The sequence below is a fragment of the Molossus molossus genome, unplaced genomic scaffold, assembly GCF_014108415.1.
Source record: "Molossus molossus isolate mMolMol1 unplaced genomic scaffold, mMolMol1.p scaffold_m16_p_10, whole genome shotgun sequence".
NCBI lineage: Eukaryota > Metazoa > Chordata > Mammalia > Chiroptera > Molossidae > Molossus > Molossus molossus.
The window spans coordinates 45,745,632-45,770,692 of NW_023425345.1; the positions used below are offsets into that span (position 1 = coordinate 45,745,632).

The following is a 25,061-nucleotide window of genomic DNA, read 5'->3' on the forward strand; positions in this document are numbered from 1 at the left end:
AGTGATTTAAAGCATTTTAGGTATTAATCCAAGGAGTAAAAATATAACATACACATATAGATTATGCAAAGCACAAAGCCACAACACGTCATTAATAAACAAGGGTTAAAATACAATCACTTTACATTGACTAATCACAAAAAATAGTCATTAAATTAACAGACATAGGTTAAGATATATTTATTCCCTTCTTTAATCACGTTTGTAAGTTATTACAAAATTTCCCGCAACATGGAGAAAATTTAAATGTACAGTAACAACTTTTCTTCTTAGTTACATTTTAATGAGTAAGCATTTCATATTTTAATTTTGCTTTAAAATAAAATGTACTGCTGAAATGTCATGTCACTCGTATATGTATACACATATGTACACACACATTCTTAATTTCCTAATATAGTGAACAGGACCTGTTGAAATTAAAGTTATCCATGAAAGAATATTAACCTGGTATATTAATAAGAGGTATTCTGAAATTTGGCTACTATGTAGCAACACTAAAAGAGGTACAAGGTTCTATCTGGCTCTAGCAAAACTTCAGATCCTTTAAACCCTTTTAATATAAAAGGCTAATTTAAGGAGTAAAATTCTTCATATAATAAAAGAAATCCAAGAACTCTAATGATATAAATGTACTTTATACATATAAAAGGTAAATAAATAAGTTTGTAAAAATTCTGATATAAACATTTGTGACTTTTAAAATTCACCTTCAATTTATCAGAAACATAAAGATTACATTTCTTTACTAGTGCAAAGACTGGATTATTCAATGAACTCCTTTAGGAACAGACATGTAGTAGACAATGGTTTGTGTATGTCCATCTTACTATTTTGTAATTTGTGGTTATTATTGTTTTCTTGTTCATTAGTTTTTGTGAGGTTGAAGAAGTCATCTATGCAGAGGACTTGAATGGACATTCAAAGTTTTTCATATACCATTTATATACAAAAACTAGCATGCCACAAGTATACTGGAATGTAGTATTAGATGCATTCCAACACAATATGTAAACATTGTGTGACGCTGTTCACCTCCAACTTATGTAATGTTATAGGCCAGTTACATCTCAATAAAGCTGGAAAAACGTGTGTGAATACCACAGTGAATATATAGAGAAGAGTGATAAATGTGAAGTTGTTTTAAAACATTAAACAAGGGCTTAAAAAATCTAAAACGGACCCCAAATGAACATTTGTAATTCTAATATTCTATAACTAGAATTAAATTTTATGTTAAATTTAAAAAACATAGTTTATTAAATAAAACGAGTCAGCAAACTTTTCTCAGAAAGGGCCAAATAGTAAATATTTCAGCTTTGAAGGCCATACAGTCTCTATTACCACTAATGAACTCTGCTTCATAGTGCAGAAGAAGCCGCAGATAATACATACACATGTGCATGACTGTGTTCCAATAAAACTTACGTACCAAAGGAGGCAGTGGGCCAGATTTAATCCATTGGCCATAGTTTGTTGACCCTTTGAATACAATATCTGACTCAAAAAAACATAATTTTAGGTACTTTTGTAACTAGCACAAACAGAAGACATTAAGAAAATGTTTAATGATTTGAGAATTAATGAAGTCGTGAATGACTAGGGAAAATAAAACCTTTGTGTTCAGAAACAAATGCCATTACAAGTCAATCTCTAATTAGTGGTTAGGAGTTTGCTCTCCTAGTTGGGGAAAAATTTCAAGAAAGCAATCCATAGCCTTATTAAGACCTAGGCTTGCAAACCAAAACCAATGAAATAAAAGCAAATATAATAGATACAGTACAGAGAAAGTGAATTTCCAACCTAAGATGGCTAACGAAAAGAATGATACCTTTTTATGTTGAGTTTCTATAGAATTTCAAATCTCTCCAACTAGACTGTGAACTCCACAAGGATAAGAAACATGTCTTTATTATCTTTGTAGCACCGTGCCTAAGATACAGTAGATGGTCAGTAAACATTTTATGAAGTAAACATGTGGGTGCTTTCTATGGCAAAACATGTCTTGTTAATTCCCACAAAATGATGGTTTTCTGATGTAGCAACTTTAAGATTCTCCTATAAAGTTAAAATGTTCTGTTATTTTATATCAGTCACACTTTGACTATAAAGGTGAATTAGAACTTGACCTACTTTTCAAATAGTATTAAATGGAAACTTGGGTTTACATGTCATTATAAAGCTTTGACTTGGACAAAGAAAAACAACTGTACACATCAAAATTGGTTATAAAACCAGAGTTATAATTATTTTTCAAATGAAGAACTGTTTAGTTTTATAAATTTAATTATAAATAGATTATAGACTCAAATCAGTTTTCACCTGAAAGAAGTATATTTGGTTATTCATAATTTAAAATATCAAAAGTGACCAAAATGCTAATTTTAATATATATATAAATATAAATTAATTATGCTTCAAAGCCTGGATATTTGAAAAATACTAGAAAAAATAAACCATTCACAAACAATATTTATGAATTTTGTCTATGGCTCCAAAAAAATTAAAATGTCCCCAAAACACAGTAACTCCACACAGTGGAAGAAATGAATATTCATATTCATATAAATTACTATATAAATCATACTTTTCCATGATGTATGTAACAAATTGTAAACAATTTACTTCAGCTATGTAAAATTCTCTATCTTTACTTTTATATAATATTTTCACATTTCCAAACAAAATACTAAGTTAAACAATGATAAAACAAAGTTTTAAAGAATGTTATTTGCTTCTGGATCAGTTACTGGACAATGACAGACAAAAGAAAGCCACATACAGTGATACACGCAAACAAGACACCGCCTTAATTTGCCACTGTTACAAGCACAATGATAACATTAGATACAAATGTAAATAGTAAACATTTCTGATTAATTGGCAAGCCAAAATGTACCAGAGTGAAATATTTCAAATTAGAATAGTACTATGGTTCAAAATTCATTTGTAAAAAAATAAATACATATAAAACTATTATTATACATATTACAGTACTTGAACGGATTGTTCATCCAAACTATCAAATATAATAACACAAGTCAAGATGACCAAGGGTCTGCTTAAAACATGAGAAAGATATAGTGTGTGCATCACAATTTATATTTTTTAAAAAAAGGAAATTAAAGGGGACATAGTAAAACAAAATACAACAGAACAGGTAAAAATAAGAAGACTATCGTACCGATTTCCACGGTCCCCGGTGCCATGACACATCACCAGGGCAGGCATGCACATGGCACTGTGCCACGCTAGGTGGCTTGTTTAAGATTTCACAGTTTTGCTCCTGTGACAGTTGGCCATTGGGAAACTGACAGATTACAAATCTTGACTTTATTCCTCCTCCACATGTTTGTGTACACTAAAATTGAGAAGAAAATGAAGAATGCTGTGGCTGTCAAGAGAATATGATACGGCTTTATTGAACGTTTCATTCATCATTAGAAATGCTCGTCTAAAGTTTATCCTTTCCTCATAATTGTCAACATTTCTTCCTGGGTAAGAAAGAAAAAGGATTGCTTCCATAATTTTAAAAAATAAACAAAATTTTGAGTATTGGTACCATAAGATATTTCAGTAAAATATCAAGGATCTATAACATAGACTCTTGGTAGGTTAAGAGTCTGGCAGGTTAAACCAAAAACAAAACTGATTTACTTAATATGTGGTAACTACATAATGTATGGTATCCTATCAATAGAATACTCTATAGCTATGAAAGCTAATAAGGCAGATCTAAATTTATAAACATGGAAAGATGTTCAGTGTACAGTACATAAAAAACAGTAGGTGGATAATATTACCCTATTTCTAGCCCAATGTAGGACAGATATCTGGCAGGAAATGTATTAATATGTTAAAAGTTTTTATCTCTACATAATTTTTCACATTATTTGAATTTCCACAATAAGCATGCTTCAATTCAGATATAAAAATGTTACTTGATATTTATAATCACCTGGTCAGAAGTGTATCTTTAAAAAATGATTTCTAAAATTCCTATGAAGAAAAAATATGTACTAAAAAATCATTAAACAAAAATATTTGACTAATTAAATTAGGTGGTTTATTTTATTCATCCAACGCCATTGTCTTTCTCATTCTTCTCATCCATATTACAGGTGAGATCAATATTCATTATAACCATTTAAAAATTATCTTCATATCCAAAGAAGAAGAAGAATGCCAGGACATAAAGAAAGTGCTCAATAATCATCAACTATCTGCTTAAGAGATTCAGCAAATGAATGGTTCTGTAATAAGATATAAACATGGCCTATATATTAATCCAATTTTCTAAGAAATTAAAACAATATACTAATTTTAGAAAGGTATTAGGTTCACAGACATATTGGCTAACCTTATTAGATTCTGTTTAAAAATCTAGAGTGTATATTTCCCGTCATGAAGGAGTGATACATACCATGACAGAATGTCTATTAAAAGAACATGGTTTTGCCCTGGCCGGTTTGGCTCAGCGGTTAGAGCATACACCTGCGGTCCGGAGAGACCCGAGTTCGGTTCCCGCTAAGGGCATGTACCTCGGTTGCAGTTTGTCCCCGGCCCTGGTCGGTTGTGCGGGTGGCAGCCACTCGATGTGTCCCTTTCACATCGATGTTTCTCTCTCTCTCTCTGTTCCTCTCTCTCCCTCCCACTCTACCTGAACAAAAAAATGGAAAAACGTCCTCAGGTGAGGATAAAAAAAAAAAAAAAAAAAAGAACATGGTTTTGCTAACTGGATAAAACAAAAGATCTTTCTGCACAGTACAGCGAGGCGATATGATCTAACAGTAACAGTAGGAAGTACTTCACTTTTGGTCTGCAGAGATGCCATGGCCTCCACAAGTTTAAGAAACACTATACTTACTTCTCCCCAGCTTCCATAGTTCCACCGTGGACAAGGTCCTGAGTCGCAGTGCTTGGACTCGGGGGGTTTGGAGGCAGCATCACAGTAATGGGCACTTTGTCCGTTTTCATCCTGGCAGACCACAACTCGGCGCTGAGCACCTCCGGCACAACTGCTGGAGCACTGACAGACACAAAACATACAAACCCCAGATTCCACATCACGAGGTGACATGGAGAAAGCATTCGTATTTTGACTCAAATTCAAAGTCCCCACGTGAAAGCCCCCTGTAGTGGGATCATAATTTGAATTGAGGAACTCTGTCAGGACACTCGAGTTTTAGCAGGGGCTTCATTAGAATCTGCTGATGAAAAGGTGATTTTATTTTTTAGTCTGTTTGGGTTTGTTGTTGTTTTCTATTCTTGACTCTTATTTTCATATACATTCCAGAAACAACCTAACAGTCTCTGTCCTCCCAAAGGCTCAGTTTTGATTGGTATTTCACGGAGTTTATATGTCTATTTGAGGAGAATTTACATCTCTATAATGTGAGTCATCCAATTCATGAAAAGGTGGTGTTTTATTTATTTATTTTTCTTTTTTATTAATTAATTTTTGTTACAGATGTTTCTTCCCCCCCCTGATTCCCTCCTCCCCCTCCCTCCCCGTCCTGTCCCCAGTTTGTTGTCCATGTCCACTGTTCATGCATACATGCATATAAGTTCTGTGGTTTATCTCTCCCCCACCATCCCCTCTTCTGGGGATTGTCAGTCTGTACCCCACCTCCACGTCTCTGGGACTACCCCATTCCTCAGACTGTTATGTTCATTATATTCCACAAATAAGTGAGATCATATGATACTTGTCCTTCTCTGTTTGGCTTGCCTCACTCAGGATGATACTCTCCAGGTCCCTCCATGTCGTCTCAAAGGACAAGAGATCTTTCTTTCTTACAGCTGCGTAATACTCCATTGTGTATATGTACCATAGCTTTTTTATCCACTCGTCTACTGATGGACACTTGAGCTGTTTCCAGATCTTAGCTATTGTAAATAGTGCTGCTACAAACATGGGGGTACATATAATCTTTCTAGGAAAGGTGGTCTTTTAAAAGCTTGCAATAGTAAATTCACCTTTGTCCTAAATACTAAGTAATAAGCAATCCAAGTTTGAAGGTCTCAATCTGAAGGAATAGTGTTAAATTACTTAACTTTAAATTGGTGTTTTTCTCTATTTTGTGTCTTTAATTTCATATAAAATATGAAATACAATTGTACCTTCTGTATTTATCATGTTATTATACCAGCTTGCTACACTGCTATCAATTTCTGGGTTTCATTTTTTCATAAACCTTTGTAGTCTTAAAAGATTTCATCTTGCTTTGATTAAAATGGACTATAATCTGATTGTTTTGAAGTTCATTCTTCTGTAAACATAATATCACATTAGTGTGTAATTCAATAAGAACTCTGGGGATTTGTTATCTATTATCAAAACCTGCTTAATCCTTTTACGATTTAAACTATTGATCTTCAAATAAACGTAGCATTAAAAGCATCAGCTGTCATTACATACATACCCGTTAAAAGGCTATAAGATAACAAAATTACAGAATTACTATAACTCAATAAAGACTGCTTACTGATCCCCATGGTCCTGTTCTCCATTGGTTTCCTCTGATGGATGGATGGACCCCCCACTTTTCATTATCTTCTGGTTTGTGAGTTAGTGGAAAATTCCTGCCTGGAAAATGGTTTGGCTGCTCAGAGGAACTTGGAAAGTTGCTGTACATAGGCGGGCAGGCTGCCACATTACAATCTTGTTCCATTGAAGGGCGAACTTCAGGGTCACAGTAATTCTCATTAATTGGCTGATGGTACTTGATGCATAAAACTTGTCGATTTGTTTTCCCATGGCCACAGGAAGCTGAACACTGATTACAAATTTCGACAACATTTGCAATGTAATAAACTATAATATAATATTAAATATCAAATATTTTTATTTTTCAATTACACATAACATTCAATATTATATTAGTTTCAGGTGTACAGCATCATGCTTAAATTTTATATAACTTATGAAGTGATCACCCCTATAAGTCTAGTACCCACTTGGCCCCATAAAGAGTTATTACAATAGTAGTGACTATATTCCCTATACTGTATTTTCCATCCCCATGACTATTTTGTAACTGCCAATTTGTACTTCTTAATTATATTTAAATTTTTTTTTATCCTCACCCGAGGACGTTTTTCCATTTTTTGTTCAGATAGAGTGGGAGGGACAGAGAAAGAGAAACATCAACGTGAAAGGGACACATTGAGCGGCTGCCACCCACACGACCAACCAAGGCCGGGGACAAACTGCAAACGAGGTATGTGCCCTTAGCGGGAACCGAACCCGGGTCTCTCTGGACCACAGGCCAATGCTCTAACTGCTGAGCCAAACCGGCCAGGGCATATTTAAATTTTTTATTTCATTCTTTTCTCATAAAAATACTTACAGGTGACCAATTCCCAGTTTGCCACTCCCCACAAGGGCTGAAGCAGACAGAGACTTCGGCAGGTCGAGGTAAGTATGCACAGTATGATTCATCTGCTATTCCGTCATGAGCATCACGACAGCTCACGTAGCGGGCTTGGTTACCTCTTCCACAAGATGCAGAGCACTTAAAAAAATGGAATGATACCCAGGTGTTATATAGTACCTTCCCTACTTCCTTTACACAAAGCAGTTGCTCAAATTTCTAAAATATCAAGTTTCTTGAAAAATCAAATTGTAAATGATATCACCTGGCATCCCTTTCTGAGTCAAGGACAGGCAGTGAATACCCCACTAAGTTTATATAATAAATTTCACAAATTGAATATTTACAATGAGAACAGTACATTCAACTTCCTGGGATACCAATTAATTATTGGTAAATTAGAGAGATGAAAAGCATTTTGTATAAGAGAATGTTAAAATACTTAAAATATCTTTGAAGACCTAAGTAACAGAGTAAATATGAACACATAATTTATTCAGAGAATATGAGAAGCTTTCAAATATAGACCACATATGGTTAAAGCAAAGCTTTCAATTTAGAAAAACATGAAAATGTCAGTAGTTTAAATAAAGGCTGATTAAAAAACAAAAACAAAAAACAAAAACAAAAAAACACCAAACAGCCTCATATCATATCTGCTTCTCATAACAGCTTGTGACATATCCCCATTCTATAATTACAAAATAGACCCAGAAACTTAAGTTTCTTGCCCAGAGACACAGTTCTTGAAAGGCACAGAATTTGGCCATTAAGTTACCCAATTCTAAACTCCCAAATCCTTCCACACCATCAAAATACCTGACAATGGATGCATACATTAATTTGGCAAACTGTAGCAACCATTCTGTGGGTATCTAAAAGCCTCCAATAATAGAAACACTGTACCTCTTAATAAAATTCACTTACTGGCGTCCAAGAACCATGTCGCCATTGCGCTATCTTTCCCATGGGAACAGCTGGTAATGAAGTGGCCCCAATTTGAGGGATAACTGGGCAAGGTGTCACCATGCAGTCCTGTTCAAAAGAAAAACAGATCTCACAAAACATCAATTAACTAATCACTCTGAAGTGCATTAAATCCTATACTTCATTTCTTCTTCCCCATATCTAGTTCAAGAATAGTTTCATACTCAATTGCAAACAAACAATGGAAAGGTTTCCTTTTGTTTGTTTTCCAAAAGTATAAAGTACTGGCAAGGGCTTGAAGTGGATAGTATGACAATTCTAAAGTCTGGGTCATTTTGTTCTGATGGCTGATAAGAGCAACAGTTCTTCAAAAATACCACTGACCCGAGACATTCTGAATGAACACAGACTGCCTTAAACAGTAGGACACACTTTAAAGGTCTGATATTCATAATAGATATTGTCCTCCTTCTGCAATTCAAAGGATGGAAATATATGTTAAGTGAAGGATCCAATGGCAGATAAAGAATAAAAAGTGTATTCCTAAAACTATAAAGCTGGAAAACCCAAGAATGATAAGATCTCTCTGACGCACATGCACACACATGTTCTTAAGGCACATAGTGGGAAAAAGGCGTGTGGAAATCATTTTAACACAGCATTCATCCTCCTATGTCATACGCCTTTCTTTTTCATAATCCATGAACAGGTGTCCTTTACCTGCCTGTCACTAGGGCGACTAGCTCCATGGCACCCTCTGTCATCCAACACGGCACTGAGTAGCTCATTGACACACTTAACAGCACGCATCTGATACCCATGTCCACATGTGGCTGTGCACTGAAAGAATATAAGCAGATATCAAATACCATCACTATTTAAAAATTATAGAAACTTAATTTTTTAATAAATACACAGTTAATAATATCCTTTCAGAAGATTTTTTTATTAGTCTTTACACCAGATTCTAGACTAAATATTAGTAAATTTATTCTCTGTATATATGTATTCAAATTTATATAGCTAGCTACTAGTAAAATACTGAAGTTAAAATGGACAGTTATTATTGTATCTTGAAAACATCATCATGTAAAAACATCAACAGAGATCTGACATTTTGGAGACAGTCAGCAGAATTTAGGGAAATAGAATACTTTTCAAAAAAATCTACCTCGTGTATGTATGCCATTTATTATGCTAAATAAATTGATGAACTGAAATTCGGTTTTGGAGGAGAGGGCCACTGACACCTTGGACTACCAGGAAGATAAACAGGGGGATCCTAGAACAAACTAAGCCTGAAATATCATTAGAAGCAAAATGTCAAAACCGAAGCTACTCTAGGGACATCATGAGAAGGCAGGTGTGTTTTTTTTTGGGGGGGGGGACTAGGAAGAATAATTCTGGGAAAAACAGAAGGCAGAGGAAAAAGTGGAAGGCCAAATATGAGATGGATTGACTCCATAAAAGAAGCGGTAGGCAAGACTCTATAGAGCGGAGCAGGGCTGTTAAAGACAGGGATATTGTAGACACCTATTCATAAGGTCACCAGGAGTCACAGCTGACTCACCAGCATGGAATACACACATGCTGAGTAAATTCCAAAGAGATGAAGAAGCAAGGACATAAGACAAAGTTCAAGGGAAGGTAAGAGAAGGTTTCCCATCAGCTGTGGATATAAACTGGCCACCCTTACCCCGCCTGACCACTGTTCATCCTGCAGATTCCTAGCTTCCTCTTTGACAAAACTTCTAAACAATGCCTATTCTACATACAATAAAGATAATTAGAAACAACATGAAAATATTTATAAACAAAGCTAATGAAAGCATAACATTTGTAGCATCTTGTAAATTCAAACACAAAGCTGAAATATTTACCAGAGCAAATTAATAGCACTACTGAGAAAATTGTGCAAATAAGGGTTTACTGTTTCAGTGGTATTTTTCCAATAAACGAATCCAAATTTAGCTGCCATCTACTAAAGGAATGAATATACCGCAATGTTTGTGCTATTCTGTAGAGACAGATGAAGTCAGAAACACCCTTATCGTATACTCACAGAACCCCATGGTCCTACTTGCCAGGAAGCACATGCATGAAGCTCACATGGCCTCAGAGATTCAGGTTTGGTACTTGGATTACAGAAGCCATCACTCAAATGATCTTCATTCAGTTCACACCACACCTGTCGCTGCTTTGTTCCTTTTCCACATGTAACAAGACACTGTAAGAATACAACTGACCATTATTTATGTTCAATATTAATCAATAAAGCACCTTACAAAATGATATAATTATTAATTTGCATATTAAAATGCAGTTGAAAGACCATTCCTAAGGACATTTTCCCTTCACTCCTCCAGTGATATTCACTGGGTAAGATCAGCCACCCAAACTTGCTGCCCAAATCCCAATGCAACATCTATTTGCCCTAGAAACAAATGGACAAAAATACCTTAGAATAAATATGTATCTCAGGCTATTGTGGATAGTGGGACTATCTTATGAAAACAGTTACAGATTAAACACCAGTAAAGGGTAGTGTTAGCCAGATACTGTAAATGTTTTAAGAACCAACCACTTATTCATTTTTATTGCCTTGATAACAAAGTAATTTACAAAATAATAAATTTAAAGAATTTTGAATTACATACAGCCTAGATGGCAAAGCTTTCCTACACAATATTGTAAGAGTTCTAAGCCTTATGTGTTTAATGTTACCTCACTCCACTCACTGGTAGCCCAACTGGGACAGGAAAATTCATTGCAATTCTCTATCGTCGCTTGGGGACGCTCTTGGCATTCTCTGTCAGCAAGGTGGTGGCCAAAGTTATTTATACAATAAGATTCTCGAGACCTTTCCCCTCCTCCACAACTCCTGGAACACTGATTGAAAAACAAGAAGAAAAGTAGTGAAAAATGGGGGTTTGGGGGGATTTAACAAAAGTATACTTTAGAGCAACAAATGTTTAATTAGAAAAAAAAAAAGGAGTAACTTTTCATAAGTAACACTGTTTGTCTGTACCTGGGACCATTCCGAATAATGCCACCTTGTTAAGACACAGTCACCATGGCAGGGTTCTCGAGTAGGAGGTTTCAGCTGGTCACTGCAGTAGTGGTCATCTACCGGGACAGTTTGTCCTTTATGAATAGAATACTTCATGCAGTGGACATCCAAGGACCTGTATCCTTGACCACAGTGAGATGAACATTCACTTTTGCCGATGATGTGCCATCTAGAGCAAAGGATGTTATCACTCTTAGGAGGTATGCCAATTAATGCAATCCAAAAACGAGTTCAGAGAGACTCATGCATAGGATTCAATTTTTAAAATTGTGTGCGAGTTGATAAACAAGCCATCTGAAAATAGTTTGTGTCACCAAATTAGAAATAGAGTTCTTAGGGATTATATAACTCAAACTTTCATTTTATAGATAAGAAAATGAGGCCCAGAGGGGTTGTGTATGCGAATGATAATAAGCACTTGACTTTTTTTGTTAGATGTATCACTTTTTTCATAAATAAAATCTAACTTGCTCTTCAAACCTGTGAAATCGTAGCCAGTCTGGTGAAAGCTGGAGATAGCAGCCAGCACTATACCTGTTGACCCTGACATTTGGCAGCAGCTTTGCGAACCCAGGCTTTGCCAAAAACTTTCGAAAACAACTGGCTTAGATCAAGATTACCCAATTAATTAGTAGCAATAATTGTATAATTAAGTCTATAACCAAATCTATTTGACTTGTAATCAGGGAGTGTCTCCCTGTGCAACCCCTGGATAATTATGATCAGGGAATACTGAGAATATGATCACACAGATAAAGCATTTAAAAGTTGGTAAACAAGGTTTTTATAGAGCATATCACATTTTCTTATTAACTCATGTGATCTATTTTTAGCTGTTTTCAGGGAAATTTTTTTTCCACAAGTAAAATCTATAATTTTTGCCAAATTATTCCAATTATTATCCAGTGATCTATCAGACATTGGTAGTATACCAGTAAAACAAAGCACAGAATTCAGAGTTCATTTCCATCCGCAACAGTATCTCAAGGATTTCTTGTGTCTTACTCTACTGCGTGGCAGTGATGTAACTTACACAGGCACTTCTACCATTAGGCTTTCACTATATGTCTTCAAACATCATCACAAATATATATAAATTTTCATCTTTGGTGGGTGAAGGAGCTTCTGTCCATCCCCACATGTTAACTGTCACCAGCTAGATGGGTTATTATTCTTAGCTTCACTCTAAGACTATTTACACAAAAAACCTGATGACAGGAAATTTAAGTTAGATGTACAAACTTCCCTGTGATCTAGGTCATGTTCTTTAATGCTTAATGGGAAACATGCTGATAAAATTTATTTCTTTATCTATGGATTCTCTAATCCTCAAACTTTAAAAGTTCATTGGTTCATCAATCAAATGGGAATTACAGAATCTTGCTACAAAATTTATTGTTTCAGATATTTAAACCATGGATTTTCAGATTAGAGTTTATTTGTATATATTTTATAGACAACTCCGTTTCTATTTCCTATACAAATATTGAGGCCTCTGACCATATTCAGTAAATACTAGCAACAAAAATTCAAACCAGCTGCTGAGTTTCACAATAAGTTAGTGAGCCTGGAATTTCATAATGGCAGGGACAGAGGATAGACAATAATTACATGTCCTCTCTGTGCCAGGCATTGCACTAGGATGCTTGACATCTTATTCATTTATTGATTTTAATCTGGCTACCTGATACACTGGGTACATTATTTTTCTTTTACCTTAGTTCACAGTCTGTATTGCACCTTTCAGTCACAGACAGTGGAAGGGGTAGGTAGTCACACCTTTGATCGGACACCACCGTAAGATCACTCTTACGTATGCAGATCATTTTTCTTCTATGAAGACCTTGGTCGAAGTCAAATGAAAGTTAAAAAGAAAAAGAAAATTCATATAAGCAGATAATTTAGCTAAGAAAGCAAAAAATCCCACACAACATACAGGATAGACTAGCATGTTAATCTAGTCAGGAACGTCTTTCTAGAGTAAACTCAATCCTGAAAACTGAGGAGTTTGCTTAGTGAAGAGACAAGAAAAGTGGGACAGGTATGGATGGAGTAGACAGATGATTGTGGCTGGATGGAGTGGTTGTGAGTGGAGAACTGAGTGGCCAGGGTTGGCGCTGATGCTATATGGTATACCATGTTATTGTTCCCTCATTATTTACTCCCCCCTTCCCTGTAAGAGAATTGCATGTCTCCACTGGCTACAATGTTACTCTAACTTCCTGTGGGAGGAGTATATGTCCCTGCCCATTGACAAGAGGCTTATGCCAACCTACTGTAAGGGGATGTGACCTATTCCAGTTCCAGGCAGAAGCTCTAAAGCCACTGCATGCTCTGCCGGCGCCTGCCCTTCCCCTGGGCCTTGAAGACAGCCTTTCCCAGATGGGCTGAGCTTTCAGCCTGGGCTTGTGAATGAAAAAGGCATGGACAGACAACGAGAAGATCCGTGGGTGTCACAGGTTTCTGAGGGAAGGCAGGGAGCGAGTTTTTGGAGAGTGAAGGTATTCTACATGATACTGTAATAGTAAATACATGTCATCATACGTTTATCAAAACTCATAGAGTGTACCACAAAGAATGAACCCTAATGAAAAGTCTGGGCTTTAGTTAATAATAATGCATTAATTGTATCAAATGTGCCACACTAATACAAAATGTTAATAACGGGAATGGGGGTGGGGAGCGGATGAAGGGAGATGACAGGAAATTTCTGTACTTTCTGCTCAGTTTCTCTATAAAACTAAAACTCCTCTAAGAAAAAAAGTCTATTGATTTTTTTTTTTTAATGACATGGACACAGATACAAAACAAAGAAGAGTCATAGCCAAGTAAGCAGCCAAAACAGAGTGTGGCTGTGCTGTCCTGAGATATGGTGGGAGTTTGTGTGCAGCATAACCACAGCAAGAGAGACCTGGTCATAACAGGCCAGGAAGATTCAACCTCACACTTTCTGCAGTGAGGAGCCAGGAAAGCATTTAAGCAGTCAGTGACATGATCAAATTTCTATTTTATCAAAGTTCAAGGGTATACTTCCTGTCAGCTAAACACGAACACACATGTTTATCTCCGCTCCTTCCTAAATGCCATCTGAAATAACTACACGGAATTTTGAAAAGGCATAAACCTATAAGAACACAGAGAATAAAAAAGGAAACGCAGTAGGCAAGAAAAGGAAATTCTAATTATGAAAAGTGGATGGAAATAACTGTTCAACAAAGCCAAGAAAGCTGAAACTTAAGCCTGTGTAGAGGGAAAAGTGAATAAGAAACAAACCACTCGTGCTATAGAATCCAAGAGAAGCCCAGGAATAAAAAACACCAGGTTCCTGAGGAGGTGAACGTGTGAGGGGTAGGTCTGAAAACAGGCAGAAGTGACGAGAAGTATTTACCAAGAATGGTTAGACTCCTACCTTGCTTCTAGTTGAAAGCAGCACTGTCCAAAACACCCAAAATTACACACACGTAATTTTACATTTTCTGGCACTCACAATAAAAAGGTAAAAAGATAAGGGTGAAATTAATATTTATATTGAACTCTAAATATCCAAAAGTGATCATTTCTACATGATCAATATAGAAATTATTGATGATACATTTTACATTGTTTTTTATGCTAATCTTCCAAATCCATCATGTATTTCATGGACAGCACTTTTCTATAGACTAGCCACAGGTGCCCAGTGGCTTCCACGGCTCCAGAGAAGGTGACCTTGAGGTCACAGGCACAGCTGGAGGAAGCCAGGGAAGCACTGCTCTGAAAACAGGCGAAGTCCTCACACAGGCCCGCTGGCCTCTCTTCACTTCCCTGTCACTCCAAGCCAACTTTTATGGTTCCCTGGTCCTCTCAGGGACCTTCAGAAGATGGGATGAAGGGTCTCTCAAGAGAGGAATTCTCCCAAGAGGAAAGATCAACTGACAATGACATTTGGGGCTTCTCCCCAATGACATGGAAAGGCTACTTAGTGATCCAATTAATTACTCAGTGATGAGGCCCCTATTTGGCTTGTCTGATCCGTGCAGGACTTTCAGCATCTTAGTCTTATGTGAAAAAGCAGGAAAGGGTCCGCAGACACTTCAGGAAAGTCACTAATACAAAAGAGACCAAAAGAGAACTAAAGTGAAACAGGTGTGTCAGGAAGCAAAAGGAAACTTACCGGCTATGACTCATACTCTCAGAGACACGGATATTGCACCCATGAGACAAAAGCAAGATGTATGAGAAGAAATATTAAGAAAACACTGTAAATAAGGAGGAGAAATTAGAAAATAAGTGATCAATTCAGGAGGTTCAGCATCCAAGTAATACAAATTTCGGAAAGATGGAAGAAAAATTTAACTTGAGAAAATTATCAAAGAAATAATCTGATAAGTGTTCTTAAGTCAAAGGATATCTTTCCAAATTGGAATGGCGTCTAATAACCTAGGAAAATAGATGAAAGAAACACCCAAATCAAGGCCCATTGTCCTGACATTTCTCACCACCAGAACTAAAGGGGGAATCCACAAAACTTCCACAATAGAACATATCACAGGAAATCAGAAAGCAAGCCTGAAACTCAAGCTTTCAGCATTGTCATCTAAGAATTTTATACCAGCCAACCTGTCGATCAGGTGTGAGAACAGAATAATGCCATTTTTTAAAATATGCAAGGTCTCAAAAAACTACCTTTCTTTTCCAGGAAAACACTAGGGGATATGTTCCACCTAATGGGGGAAATCGATCAAAAAAGAGGAATTCGTGGGGTTTATAAAACAGAAAATCCAACACAAAAGAAAGTCTAAAAGATTTCCCTGGATCATAATGAAAGTAAAGCCCATGATGACAGCCATGTAACAGGCTCAATTCGAACAAGAGAAAAGAGGACCCTGGTAGCAAGAGATGAAGAAAAAGTGAAGAAAAATTTAAACTGATAGATTAAACCAATAAACAAAATGTATAGTTCTCATCAACAGTTTGAAAACTAAAAACACCCAGTACCCAGAAAAAAACAAGGAAACAAATAAAATTGAGGAAATCTAACTTTAGAGAAACCAAATTTACCTGCAAAAAAAGAGACTGAACATAGCATCGCAATGTGGCAATAGAATTAGTAGTTCCGTTTCCCCTGCACATAACTGTTGAAGAGATGTCTCTGGGTTCAGACTCCCAAACTACCTCACCACGACTTGTCCAACCCTTCATTTCGGGTCTTGTTTTCCTTTGCTTGCTGTGTTCTCCACATGTTGGAAAGTCCCTTCATTCCCTTGTTCCACAGATTTGATCCTAGCTGCCCACATCCACGGCCATACACCAGCTCACCCCACTCAATCCTCAAAAGCTGGCCCTAGCTCCCAAACCTCCATTCCCTTCTCTAAAGCATATCCAGGGTCTTTCTGTGAAAATGAATCCCCCCCTCCTGTTATCAGAGCTCTTCATCCCTACCTCCAGCATCTCTCCCAGTGGGCCTTGCGTCATCTTCCTCCGCCTCCCTCCCCGGGACCCTGCCCAAGCAGGAGCACCTGGTTCCCACAGCCATTCCGGGCACCCTTGTACCAACGCTGCGCCTTTTTCTGAACAGGATGATGCCACAATTCCTTCGACACCTCGAGGTCAGTTTGTCAGGCTGTCCCTCACATTCCCATCACCCGTGGTCACTGCTTCCCTCAGCTCGTGTCCACCCTGTTCTCGGTAGCCTTTTCCCTGGCCCACTGCCCCTCCGATTCCCAAACCTTTCGCTAGCTCCCATGGCAACCACCTGTCCATCCCACACAAGCTCCCAATTCCTTCAGATTCCATCTCCCCACAAACGGCCCCCTCCACCTTTCCTGGGGTCCTCTCCATCTACCTACAGCAATGCCTTCACCATGATAAATTAAGGTAATCCACCCAGGCTGTTTCATCCACTAGACTTAAAACTTGAAAGCAGAATTAGGGGTCTGATTAATAACCTGAAACAAAGCGCTCACTCAGTACGTGTCTACTGATGTGAACAAACGGCGCTGCACACTCAATACCCGCAATGACGGACCAGTACAGACTCCAGCGTGCTCCTTCCCTGGGTCAACGCCCCACCACCCTCTGCGGCCTTCAGCGGCTCAGGCCATCAGCACAAATACTACTTCCTGTGGTCGCAGAATGAAGGTGAAAGAATGAAAGCATGTCTGGTACTCCGACACTAAACGAAGGAAACGGGGCCGGGCAAGAGTGTGGAGGGGAGTTATTTTATTGGGAAACAGTATCCCAGTTAGAGAAACTTTCTGTGACTGTGAGAAAAAAACGTGAAGAGAAAGGAAAGGAGCGGTAATGCAGAATGTTGAAATGGGTAGAGATCAATGAGGCTGTTAAGTACAAGAAACAGAAAGAATGACAGGGGAGAAAAGCAGGAAGGGGGGTAAGAAAGGAAAGCTTTGGACGTCTGTGTAGTATACATGTGTGTGGACAGTGGGGAGAATTCTGCCAGAGCGTATAAGCCAGACTCGAAAGTGCCCCAAATTATACCCACATGCGCAAACTTTTGTCTCTTTTTTTTTTTTTATCCTCACCCGAGGATATTTTTTCCATTTCTTTTTTTGTACAGATAGAGTGGGAGGGAGAGAGAGGAAGGAAGAGAGAGTGAGAAACATCGACGTGAAGGGACACATCGAGTGGCTGCCACCCGCACGACCAACCAGGGCCGGGGACAAACTGCAACCGAAGTACGTGCCCTTAGCGGGAACCGAACCCGGGTCTCTCCGGACCGCAGGCCGACGCTCTAACCGCTGAGCCAAACTGGCCAGGGCACTTTTGTCTCTTTTAATACCAGTGTACCTTGGCACATTTTGGTACAGTCTTGCCATGGCCCATATGGATCCCAGGTGAACAGGTCCCTCTTCTCTTCCATCGGGATATTGAAGGAATAACGCACATCAGGGTTGTATAAATTACCCACACACAAAACCTCAATAAAAATAAAAAGCAGCATACAATTAATTCATAAAAAATATACCCTTACAAGATATCATTTTGTATTCAATAATAAATGCAAAACACTTAACCATCACACTTTACTAATATGATTAAAGCTAAGTCTTATTAACGACTACTGAGAATTTACCTGCAAAACAACCTCTTCTTCTAGCCGATCAGTACTGTTAATTCTTTCGATTGAGTTGTTGGAACCACTGTATTCAAAAATAGCTCCTTGTACATTGATTTCCTTTTTTGACATACTTACAACAAAATTTCCATTCAAAAGAAAGTTTCCTTGAGTGTCAGATAATGCTGTAAAAGAATGGTATTCATGAAACAGCAAAACCAGTCACCAGCACAGAAAAGTGTTTAACTTTTAATATTCAAATCCTTTTTTGAAATTAAGAATGTAAATGTAAATTAATACTGAGGTAATAAATTTTATTTTACTACAATGTGGTATCTAACCCACAAGTAGGGAAACTTCAGCACATCGGCTAAAGATATTAAAATAAATTTGCCTTACACTCTTCTGAGATGGTATCTTCTTCCCCAAGACATGCAGCTTCAGGAGGGATATACAGGAAGTGGGAAAACAGAAGGAATCCATGGACCCAGCAGAAAGACCAGCTGAAACAATTCTGGTCATCAATGGCTTTTTTTTAAACTCTAGGGTCAATGTTCAAAAAGGCATGCAATGACTACATGATTCTCTATATAGATGTCTAGATCTTTTTCATGGAGAAGCATTCTATTACTGTGTATAAACTCTAAGGCACTGTGCTTTTTTAAATTTTCAAGAGGGTATATACAATTTTAAATTTTACACTAATGAAAAAGCCATTATTAATCAAATACTTTTTTATTGCTGTACTTATATTTCCCAGTGGAACAATCACCAGTTTGGAAAACATTTGTTTGGTCTTCCAGGGAACCCCACCCAGGGTACACAAGTTACCTATGGCTAAACTTTGCAAGAAATCCTACAAAAAAGCTACCTAGAAGTATTTATTGCCAAATAAATTTGATATTTCTATGTCTGTATGGACTGTTATGACTGTCTTTACATATTATACTAATTCAATGAAGAACCAATATAGTTCTACATTCATCCTACAAAATGGAAATTCCTCTGCATAAATCTGCAATTTAGCCAAAGTGGATAGGCCTATTTAAGAGTATCAGTTACATTCAAACTAAGAGAAATAAGCAGAACTTTACTGAGAAAAGCTGTATACATTTCACTACTTTTAGTTACCAAAGCAAATTTTATAAATACATATGTTTTAGAAATCCCCTCTAATGATTTCATGTTTATTTTGCTCATTTCAATTTAGATTTTGATATTGTCACTAGCAGTTCTCTTAGAATGTATTTTGATACTTCACTGGTGAACATTTCTAATTTTTAAACTTGGGCAGAACCTGGTTTCTATTCCTAGGAATATACAAATATCTACATTTGGAACCTAAGAGAGACATATCAACTAAATGTTAATGGATAATCACAATATTTACACTTTTCTTTGAGAAATTTTTTTGCCTTTTTATAGAGGTGAAATTTACATAACATAAAATTAACCATTTTAAAATGAACAACTCTATGGCATTTAATACATTTACAATGTTGTATAACCACCACCTCCATTTAGTTATAAAACTCTTTCATCACTCCCCCCCCAAAATCCTGCATCCATTAAGCAGTTGTTCCCTTTACATTTGACTTCATAATGCCAAACGCAATTCCTGAGATAAACTGTTCATTATAGATTTAGATCCTCAGTTACGAGCATTGATTATTCAAGCCACTGTTTCACATTTCATTAATGTGAAGAGGTACTTTCTGAATTTCAGCTTTATACCACAGACTCTAACTTGGTGAATTATACATAAGCCAATTTTAAGTCTTTTTCAGGCAGAAGGAAAAATTTTGTAAAGCATTCCCTTCATCTCTGGGCCTCAGTGAAATTTCTTAAACCTAAAAGCTACTTTCTAAAAATAAATAATAAAAGAAACCTATACTCTAGAAATAGCTAAGACAATGTACTATAACTAAAAATATGAATCCATAGTTTTTTTCTGTATTTCTTTAAAACGTTTTAAAAATTGTATTTAGAACCTTTTGCTACATGATTTTAAAAATTAAGAAAATTCTTTAAACCATCTAACCCCAAACAGGTCTCCAATAAATTTTAGATGAAAAGCTAGAAGAGGATTTTATTCTAAATACACATGCAACTTTAACTAAATATAACCTTTGGTTATTAAAACACTCGTATGGGAAAAACGACTCAAATTTACTTTTCAGAATTTGGTTCCATATTTTTCAACTAGGATACAGTGTATTGTTCAGGAAAAAAAAAAAAATGTATGTGGAGTAAGGAGATTCAGCTCAGTATGGACTGAAATTGCATGTTTTTTCAGGGGTCTCTGCTTGCCTTCCAAGAATTTACATCAACCGCAGACCTCCATGAAATCGCACACGAACCACATATTGGTGCTGTTTACTAGAAATGTTTACCAAGGTAATTGTCATCTTCTGGTTTTCCAGAATAGCTGTGCTGAAGGATATCAATGTTTGTTGCTCCTGCGGGAATCTTTACAACAACATTATAACCTGCAATATAATTTTATACATGTTAACTTTCACAAAAACAGATGGTCCAGAGGCTATTACTGCTGTATGACTGAAACAGTTCGAAAGTATATTCAGACTTAATTTCACCTTATCGTTGATAAATGACACCAGTGCTTATTCTTTTCCAATCAATGCCTTATACGAATTACCAAGAATTGAGAAAAAGTGGTTGTTGTCTAGAAACACACAGAGTTTGAAATTCTTAAAGTACATTTCCTAATTTTTCTTACTTCTAAAATTTGAGTATAGAATAATAATTAAGCTAATGTGTTAGCTCCTGAGATATTTAATACACATATCCAGTATTTAAATTTGACTATTATTTTTTATATTTCCCAATGTTTTTTTAAATACAGTGTTCCAAATGCTATTCACAAATCCAGAAGATATCAAAATAGCTGGTCATGGCTATATGTATACACAGAGACTTAGTAAAGAGCAAAATAATGTGAATTAATGAGAAGCATATTTTTCTTAAATTTTTAGTTTCTAGCATAAGCAGAAATCCCTCTAGCTACCCCCCACATTTTTACATTATTTCTTTAAGTCTACTAACAAATTGTCAAGAGAAAAGTAAAACATTTACTTGAGAGAAATGAAAATAACATTTCTATTTTACGAGACCTAATTCACCAACACTGGCACTGCTTAAAAAATGAGGAAACACTATATTAAATATATATTAAGAAAGAACGGAAAGTTTTCCCTATGCTAAAAATACTCATGTTACATGCTTCATAGCTGTCCAAATATACTCATTTGCTCCAGTGATAATAATTCTAAGTTTTTCCTTTCCCTTCCAGGATTTTCCCTTCTATTTAATACATGAATAAAAGAAGTTGAAATTTTTCTTGTACATTAACTTTGATAAATATGGAATGAATTTAAGAGGAGGAAGTTTAAAAGAGCTTAAGTTTGCAACTCCAATATGAAATTACCTCGCATGGTTTTAGAGCACCCTTATTTACCTCTCTCTAAGGCATCGCATTTAAATATTCGGTGACGGTCTAATGATTCCGCATAACTATATGGATATGGTCACAGACTATAAGTCTACAAGAATAATGTTTTTTCTATAAAATATTCCTACAACCTTCACTATTTGTCTTTGCTATTACGTATTTATCAAGAAAGCCAATTCCTAGCCATGGCAAAAGTGACAAGATGAAGGCTACCGCCAGGGGGCAGTGATGTGATAAAAGCCATTCAGACCATGGAAATGAATTTAACATCTTTTTCCAGTTACAAACTGATTAATTCCTAGTACAACTTTGGCAAGGTTAAATGTATTATCTTAATTTGGTGCATGTGGTTTTATACAAAAAAATGTTCTTCATTGAATACAGATCAGACTGATAAACGTGTGCCATTGGTTATAAAAAGGGATCAACTATGTATGGCTCCCATGAAATAATGAATCATAACAATTAGAAAAATAAGTCAGATCATCTAGTAACTAGGGTTTGTAAGTATCGTCATAGTACAAAATGTACTATACTTTTAATATAAATAAAAATGTAAATCTTGTTTTAAAATATACTACTTTAATTGAAGCAATTCATACTTAACTGTGCTCGAACACATGTGAATATAATTTAAAGCTGAACAGTAAAACTGTAAAAGTACATTTTTATTTTGCAAGGAAATTTTTAAAGGACTGCTTTTATTACCATGAAAAAAACAAAAACAAAAATGTTTCCCAGAAAAATTTGAATGGAAAATATCTGCTACATTCTCCTAACAATTTTGAAGAAAAATAAAACCATAGTCAAATATCAAATACATCTTGTAATCCAGATACTTCCTGGAAAATCAAGTGTAATAATAATTCCAAATCCACATTTAATTTTATGGTTTCATCCTTCATCTTCAATCAATATTTTCAATATGTTACCAACAAGAAACATAACAGATAGACCAAGTCATACAAAAAAAAAAAAAAAAAAAAAGTTTGGTTCAAATACTAAATAATTAAAAGCAAGTTTCCTGAAAAAAATTATAAATACATACATTAGAGATTATAGGAAAAGCAGTAAGAGCACATCAGTAACTGGGGGAACTATTCACACATCATTGTCAAATAGTGGATTTACTCTAATAAATGCACCTAATAAATTTTAAAAACTGGATTTGTCTTGAGCAGGTGAATTCATTAATTCAAGGATATACCTGGTATAAGATTTAATCTTTTATATTTAGGAAAATTTTCTTTAACACTCATTTTTAACTAAGGGTATAGAGTAGATAAAACAGTAACAAACCATCACTATTAAATCTTCATTATATACACCATTATTACACCAAATAAAAGGGAACACTAGAAGCAAATACACAGCTTACCATAATGAGCGCTGTTAAAGACCCCTGACATTGTCTTGCAAGATGAATTATCCCCACCACACACTCCACATTTGTCTCTCCTGGCCTTGGAGTTTAACACATGATCACAGCCAGCTTGCTTCAAAATACAATTAAAATCAATGTTATAAAATGACAGATGATAACCATGGTGCTTTACAAAGTTTTCTTCATTCTTTCAATTAATAGATTTGATACAGCAGGATTTTTTTCATAATATTCATTGGTCTTTTCATATATCAATATTTTCACATATCTGTTCACATGGTTGAAAAAGCAGTGCTTTTCAAAGAGTCATCCATATACCTCCTGAATCCAAATCACATGAGGTGGCACTTAAAAAGTCAGAATCCCAGATTTTCTGAATGAAAATCTTGGACGTTAAACCTAGGAATCCACATTGTAACAAACAATGACAGTGATTCCTATATCCATCATTTGAAATTGGGGGGTGGGAGGGTGGGGAGGTAGAGATGGGTGGTGGTGGGCAAAGCACGGGGTGGGATGGGAACACCCACAATAATGTCAACTTTAAAATTTTTTAATAATAAGAAAAAGAAAACCACTCTTTAAATAAATGTCATTCAAAAGGGACAAAAAAGTATGACCATGTAAGTAACACATTAAAATAACTCCAGCCCTGGTTGGGTGGCTCAGTTGGTTGGAGCATTGTCTCGTATACCAAAAGGTTGCAGATTTAATTCCGTCAGGGCACATAGCTAGGTTGAGGGTTCAATCCCCAGTCAGGGTGCATACAGGAGGCAACCAATCAATAATGTTTCACTCACATCAACATCTCTCTCCCTTCCTCCCCTCTCTTTCCCTTCTTCTCTCTCTAAAGTCAATAAAAACATATCCTCAAGTGGGAGGTAAAATTAATAACTCCAAAAAGATGTCTTTCGTGATTCATTTTCTTTTTAAAGAACATTGGAACTCTTGGAATAAACCTAGTACAGTTGAAACAGTTTATTTCTCCACAATTAATATCCACCATAATAAACAGTGTTTATGGAAAGAATGAATACATAAATAAAAATGAAAGTAAATGGTTTGTTCCAGGGGTTTAAAAGAACAAGTGCAGACAGTGTCTTCTGCATATGCAAGCAGTAACTTTTAGTTTTCTGGATGACTATTCTAAATTTAGTGATCAGAAAAAGAAGAAAATTTCATAAGCCACATGAATTTTTATATACAAGGCAAGTCTTTCCAAAATAAAAAATTCAACCAGATAGTTGCTGAAAGTAGTATGCATCTATATGTTCAGATAATCAAATATTTTTCATTTTATATGACTTTCTGCTGTTAATATAGATAAAACAAGTTTTTCAGGCTACTAAGTACCCTTTTTCTAGTATTTAAGACATTTCCAATGTGTGAGTTACTTGAACTTCCTTTGAATATCTTTTTAGAACTTTGTGTGTAATGCCTTTTATTACCTGGATAACTGGTAATAGATAAGAACCTCGTCCTATTAAGTTCCACTTAACCAAAAGAACGAGTTTATAAAATTACATTTGTATTTTTTAGACAGTGTTCACTATCCTGGTTTTCTTTTTCTTTTTTTTTTTTTTTTTAATTAGTTAATTTATTTATTTTTGCTTTTGCTTTGTACATTTATTAATTTATTTTTGTTACAGATGTTTCTCCTTTTTTTCCCCATTGACACCCTCTCCCCCCTCCCCCCACCCCTTCCCCAGCTTTGTTGTCTATGTCCACTGGTTATGCGTACATGCATATAAGTTCTGTGGTTTATCTCTTCCCTCCCT

At 36.0% G+C, this 25,061-nt stretch overlaps 1 protein-coding gene across 1 annotated transcript in view; it reads right to left on the reverse strand.

Moving 5' to 3' along the window:
* The window catches only part of ADAMTS20 (ADAM metallopeptidase with thrombospondin type 1 motif 20), a 165,456-nt gene that overhangs the window by 60,120 nt on the left and 80,275 nt on the right, over nucleotides 1–25,061 (reverse strand). Inside the window, exons 15-28 of the mRNA XM_036251991.1 lie at nucleotides 23,278–23,395; nucleotides 20,821–20,916; nucleotides 18,446–18,612; nucleotides 18,160–18,289; nucleotides 13,090–13,216; nucleotides 11,332–11,542; nucleotides 11,028–11,192; nucleotides 10,366–10,530; nucleotides 9,024–9,143; nucleotides 8,304–8,411; nucleotides 7,353–7,517; nucleotides 6,489–6,779; nucleotides 4,868–5,029; nucleotides 3,185–3,361 (exon numbers count right to left, since the gene is read on the reverse strand). Coding sequence (XP_036107884.1) covers nucleotides 3,185–3,361; nucleotides 4,868–5,029; nucleotides 6,489–6,779; nucleotides 7,353–7,517; nucleotides 8,304–8,411; nucleotides 9,024–9,143; nucleotides 10,366–10,530; nucleotides 11,028–11,192; nucleotides 11,332–11,542; nucleotides 13,090–13,216; nucleotides 18,160–18,289; nucleotides 18,446–18,612; nucleotides 20,821–20,916; nucleotides 23,278–23,395 — 2,202 coding nt within the window. The remainder of the gene's footprint in view (nucleotides 1–3,184; nucleotides 3,362–4,867; nucleotides 5,030–6,488; nucleotides 6,780–7,352; nucleotides 7,518–8,303; nucleotides 8,412–9,023; nucleotides 9,144–10,365; nucleotides 10,531–11,027; nucleotides 11,193–11,331; nucleotides 11,543–13,089; nucleotides 13,217–18,159; nucleotides 18,290–18,445; nucleotides 18,613–20,820; nucleotides 20,917–23,277; nucleotides 23,396–25,061) is intronic.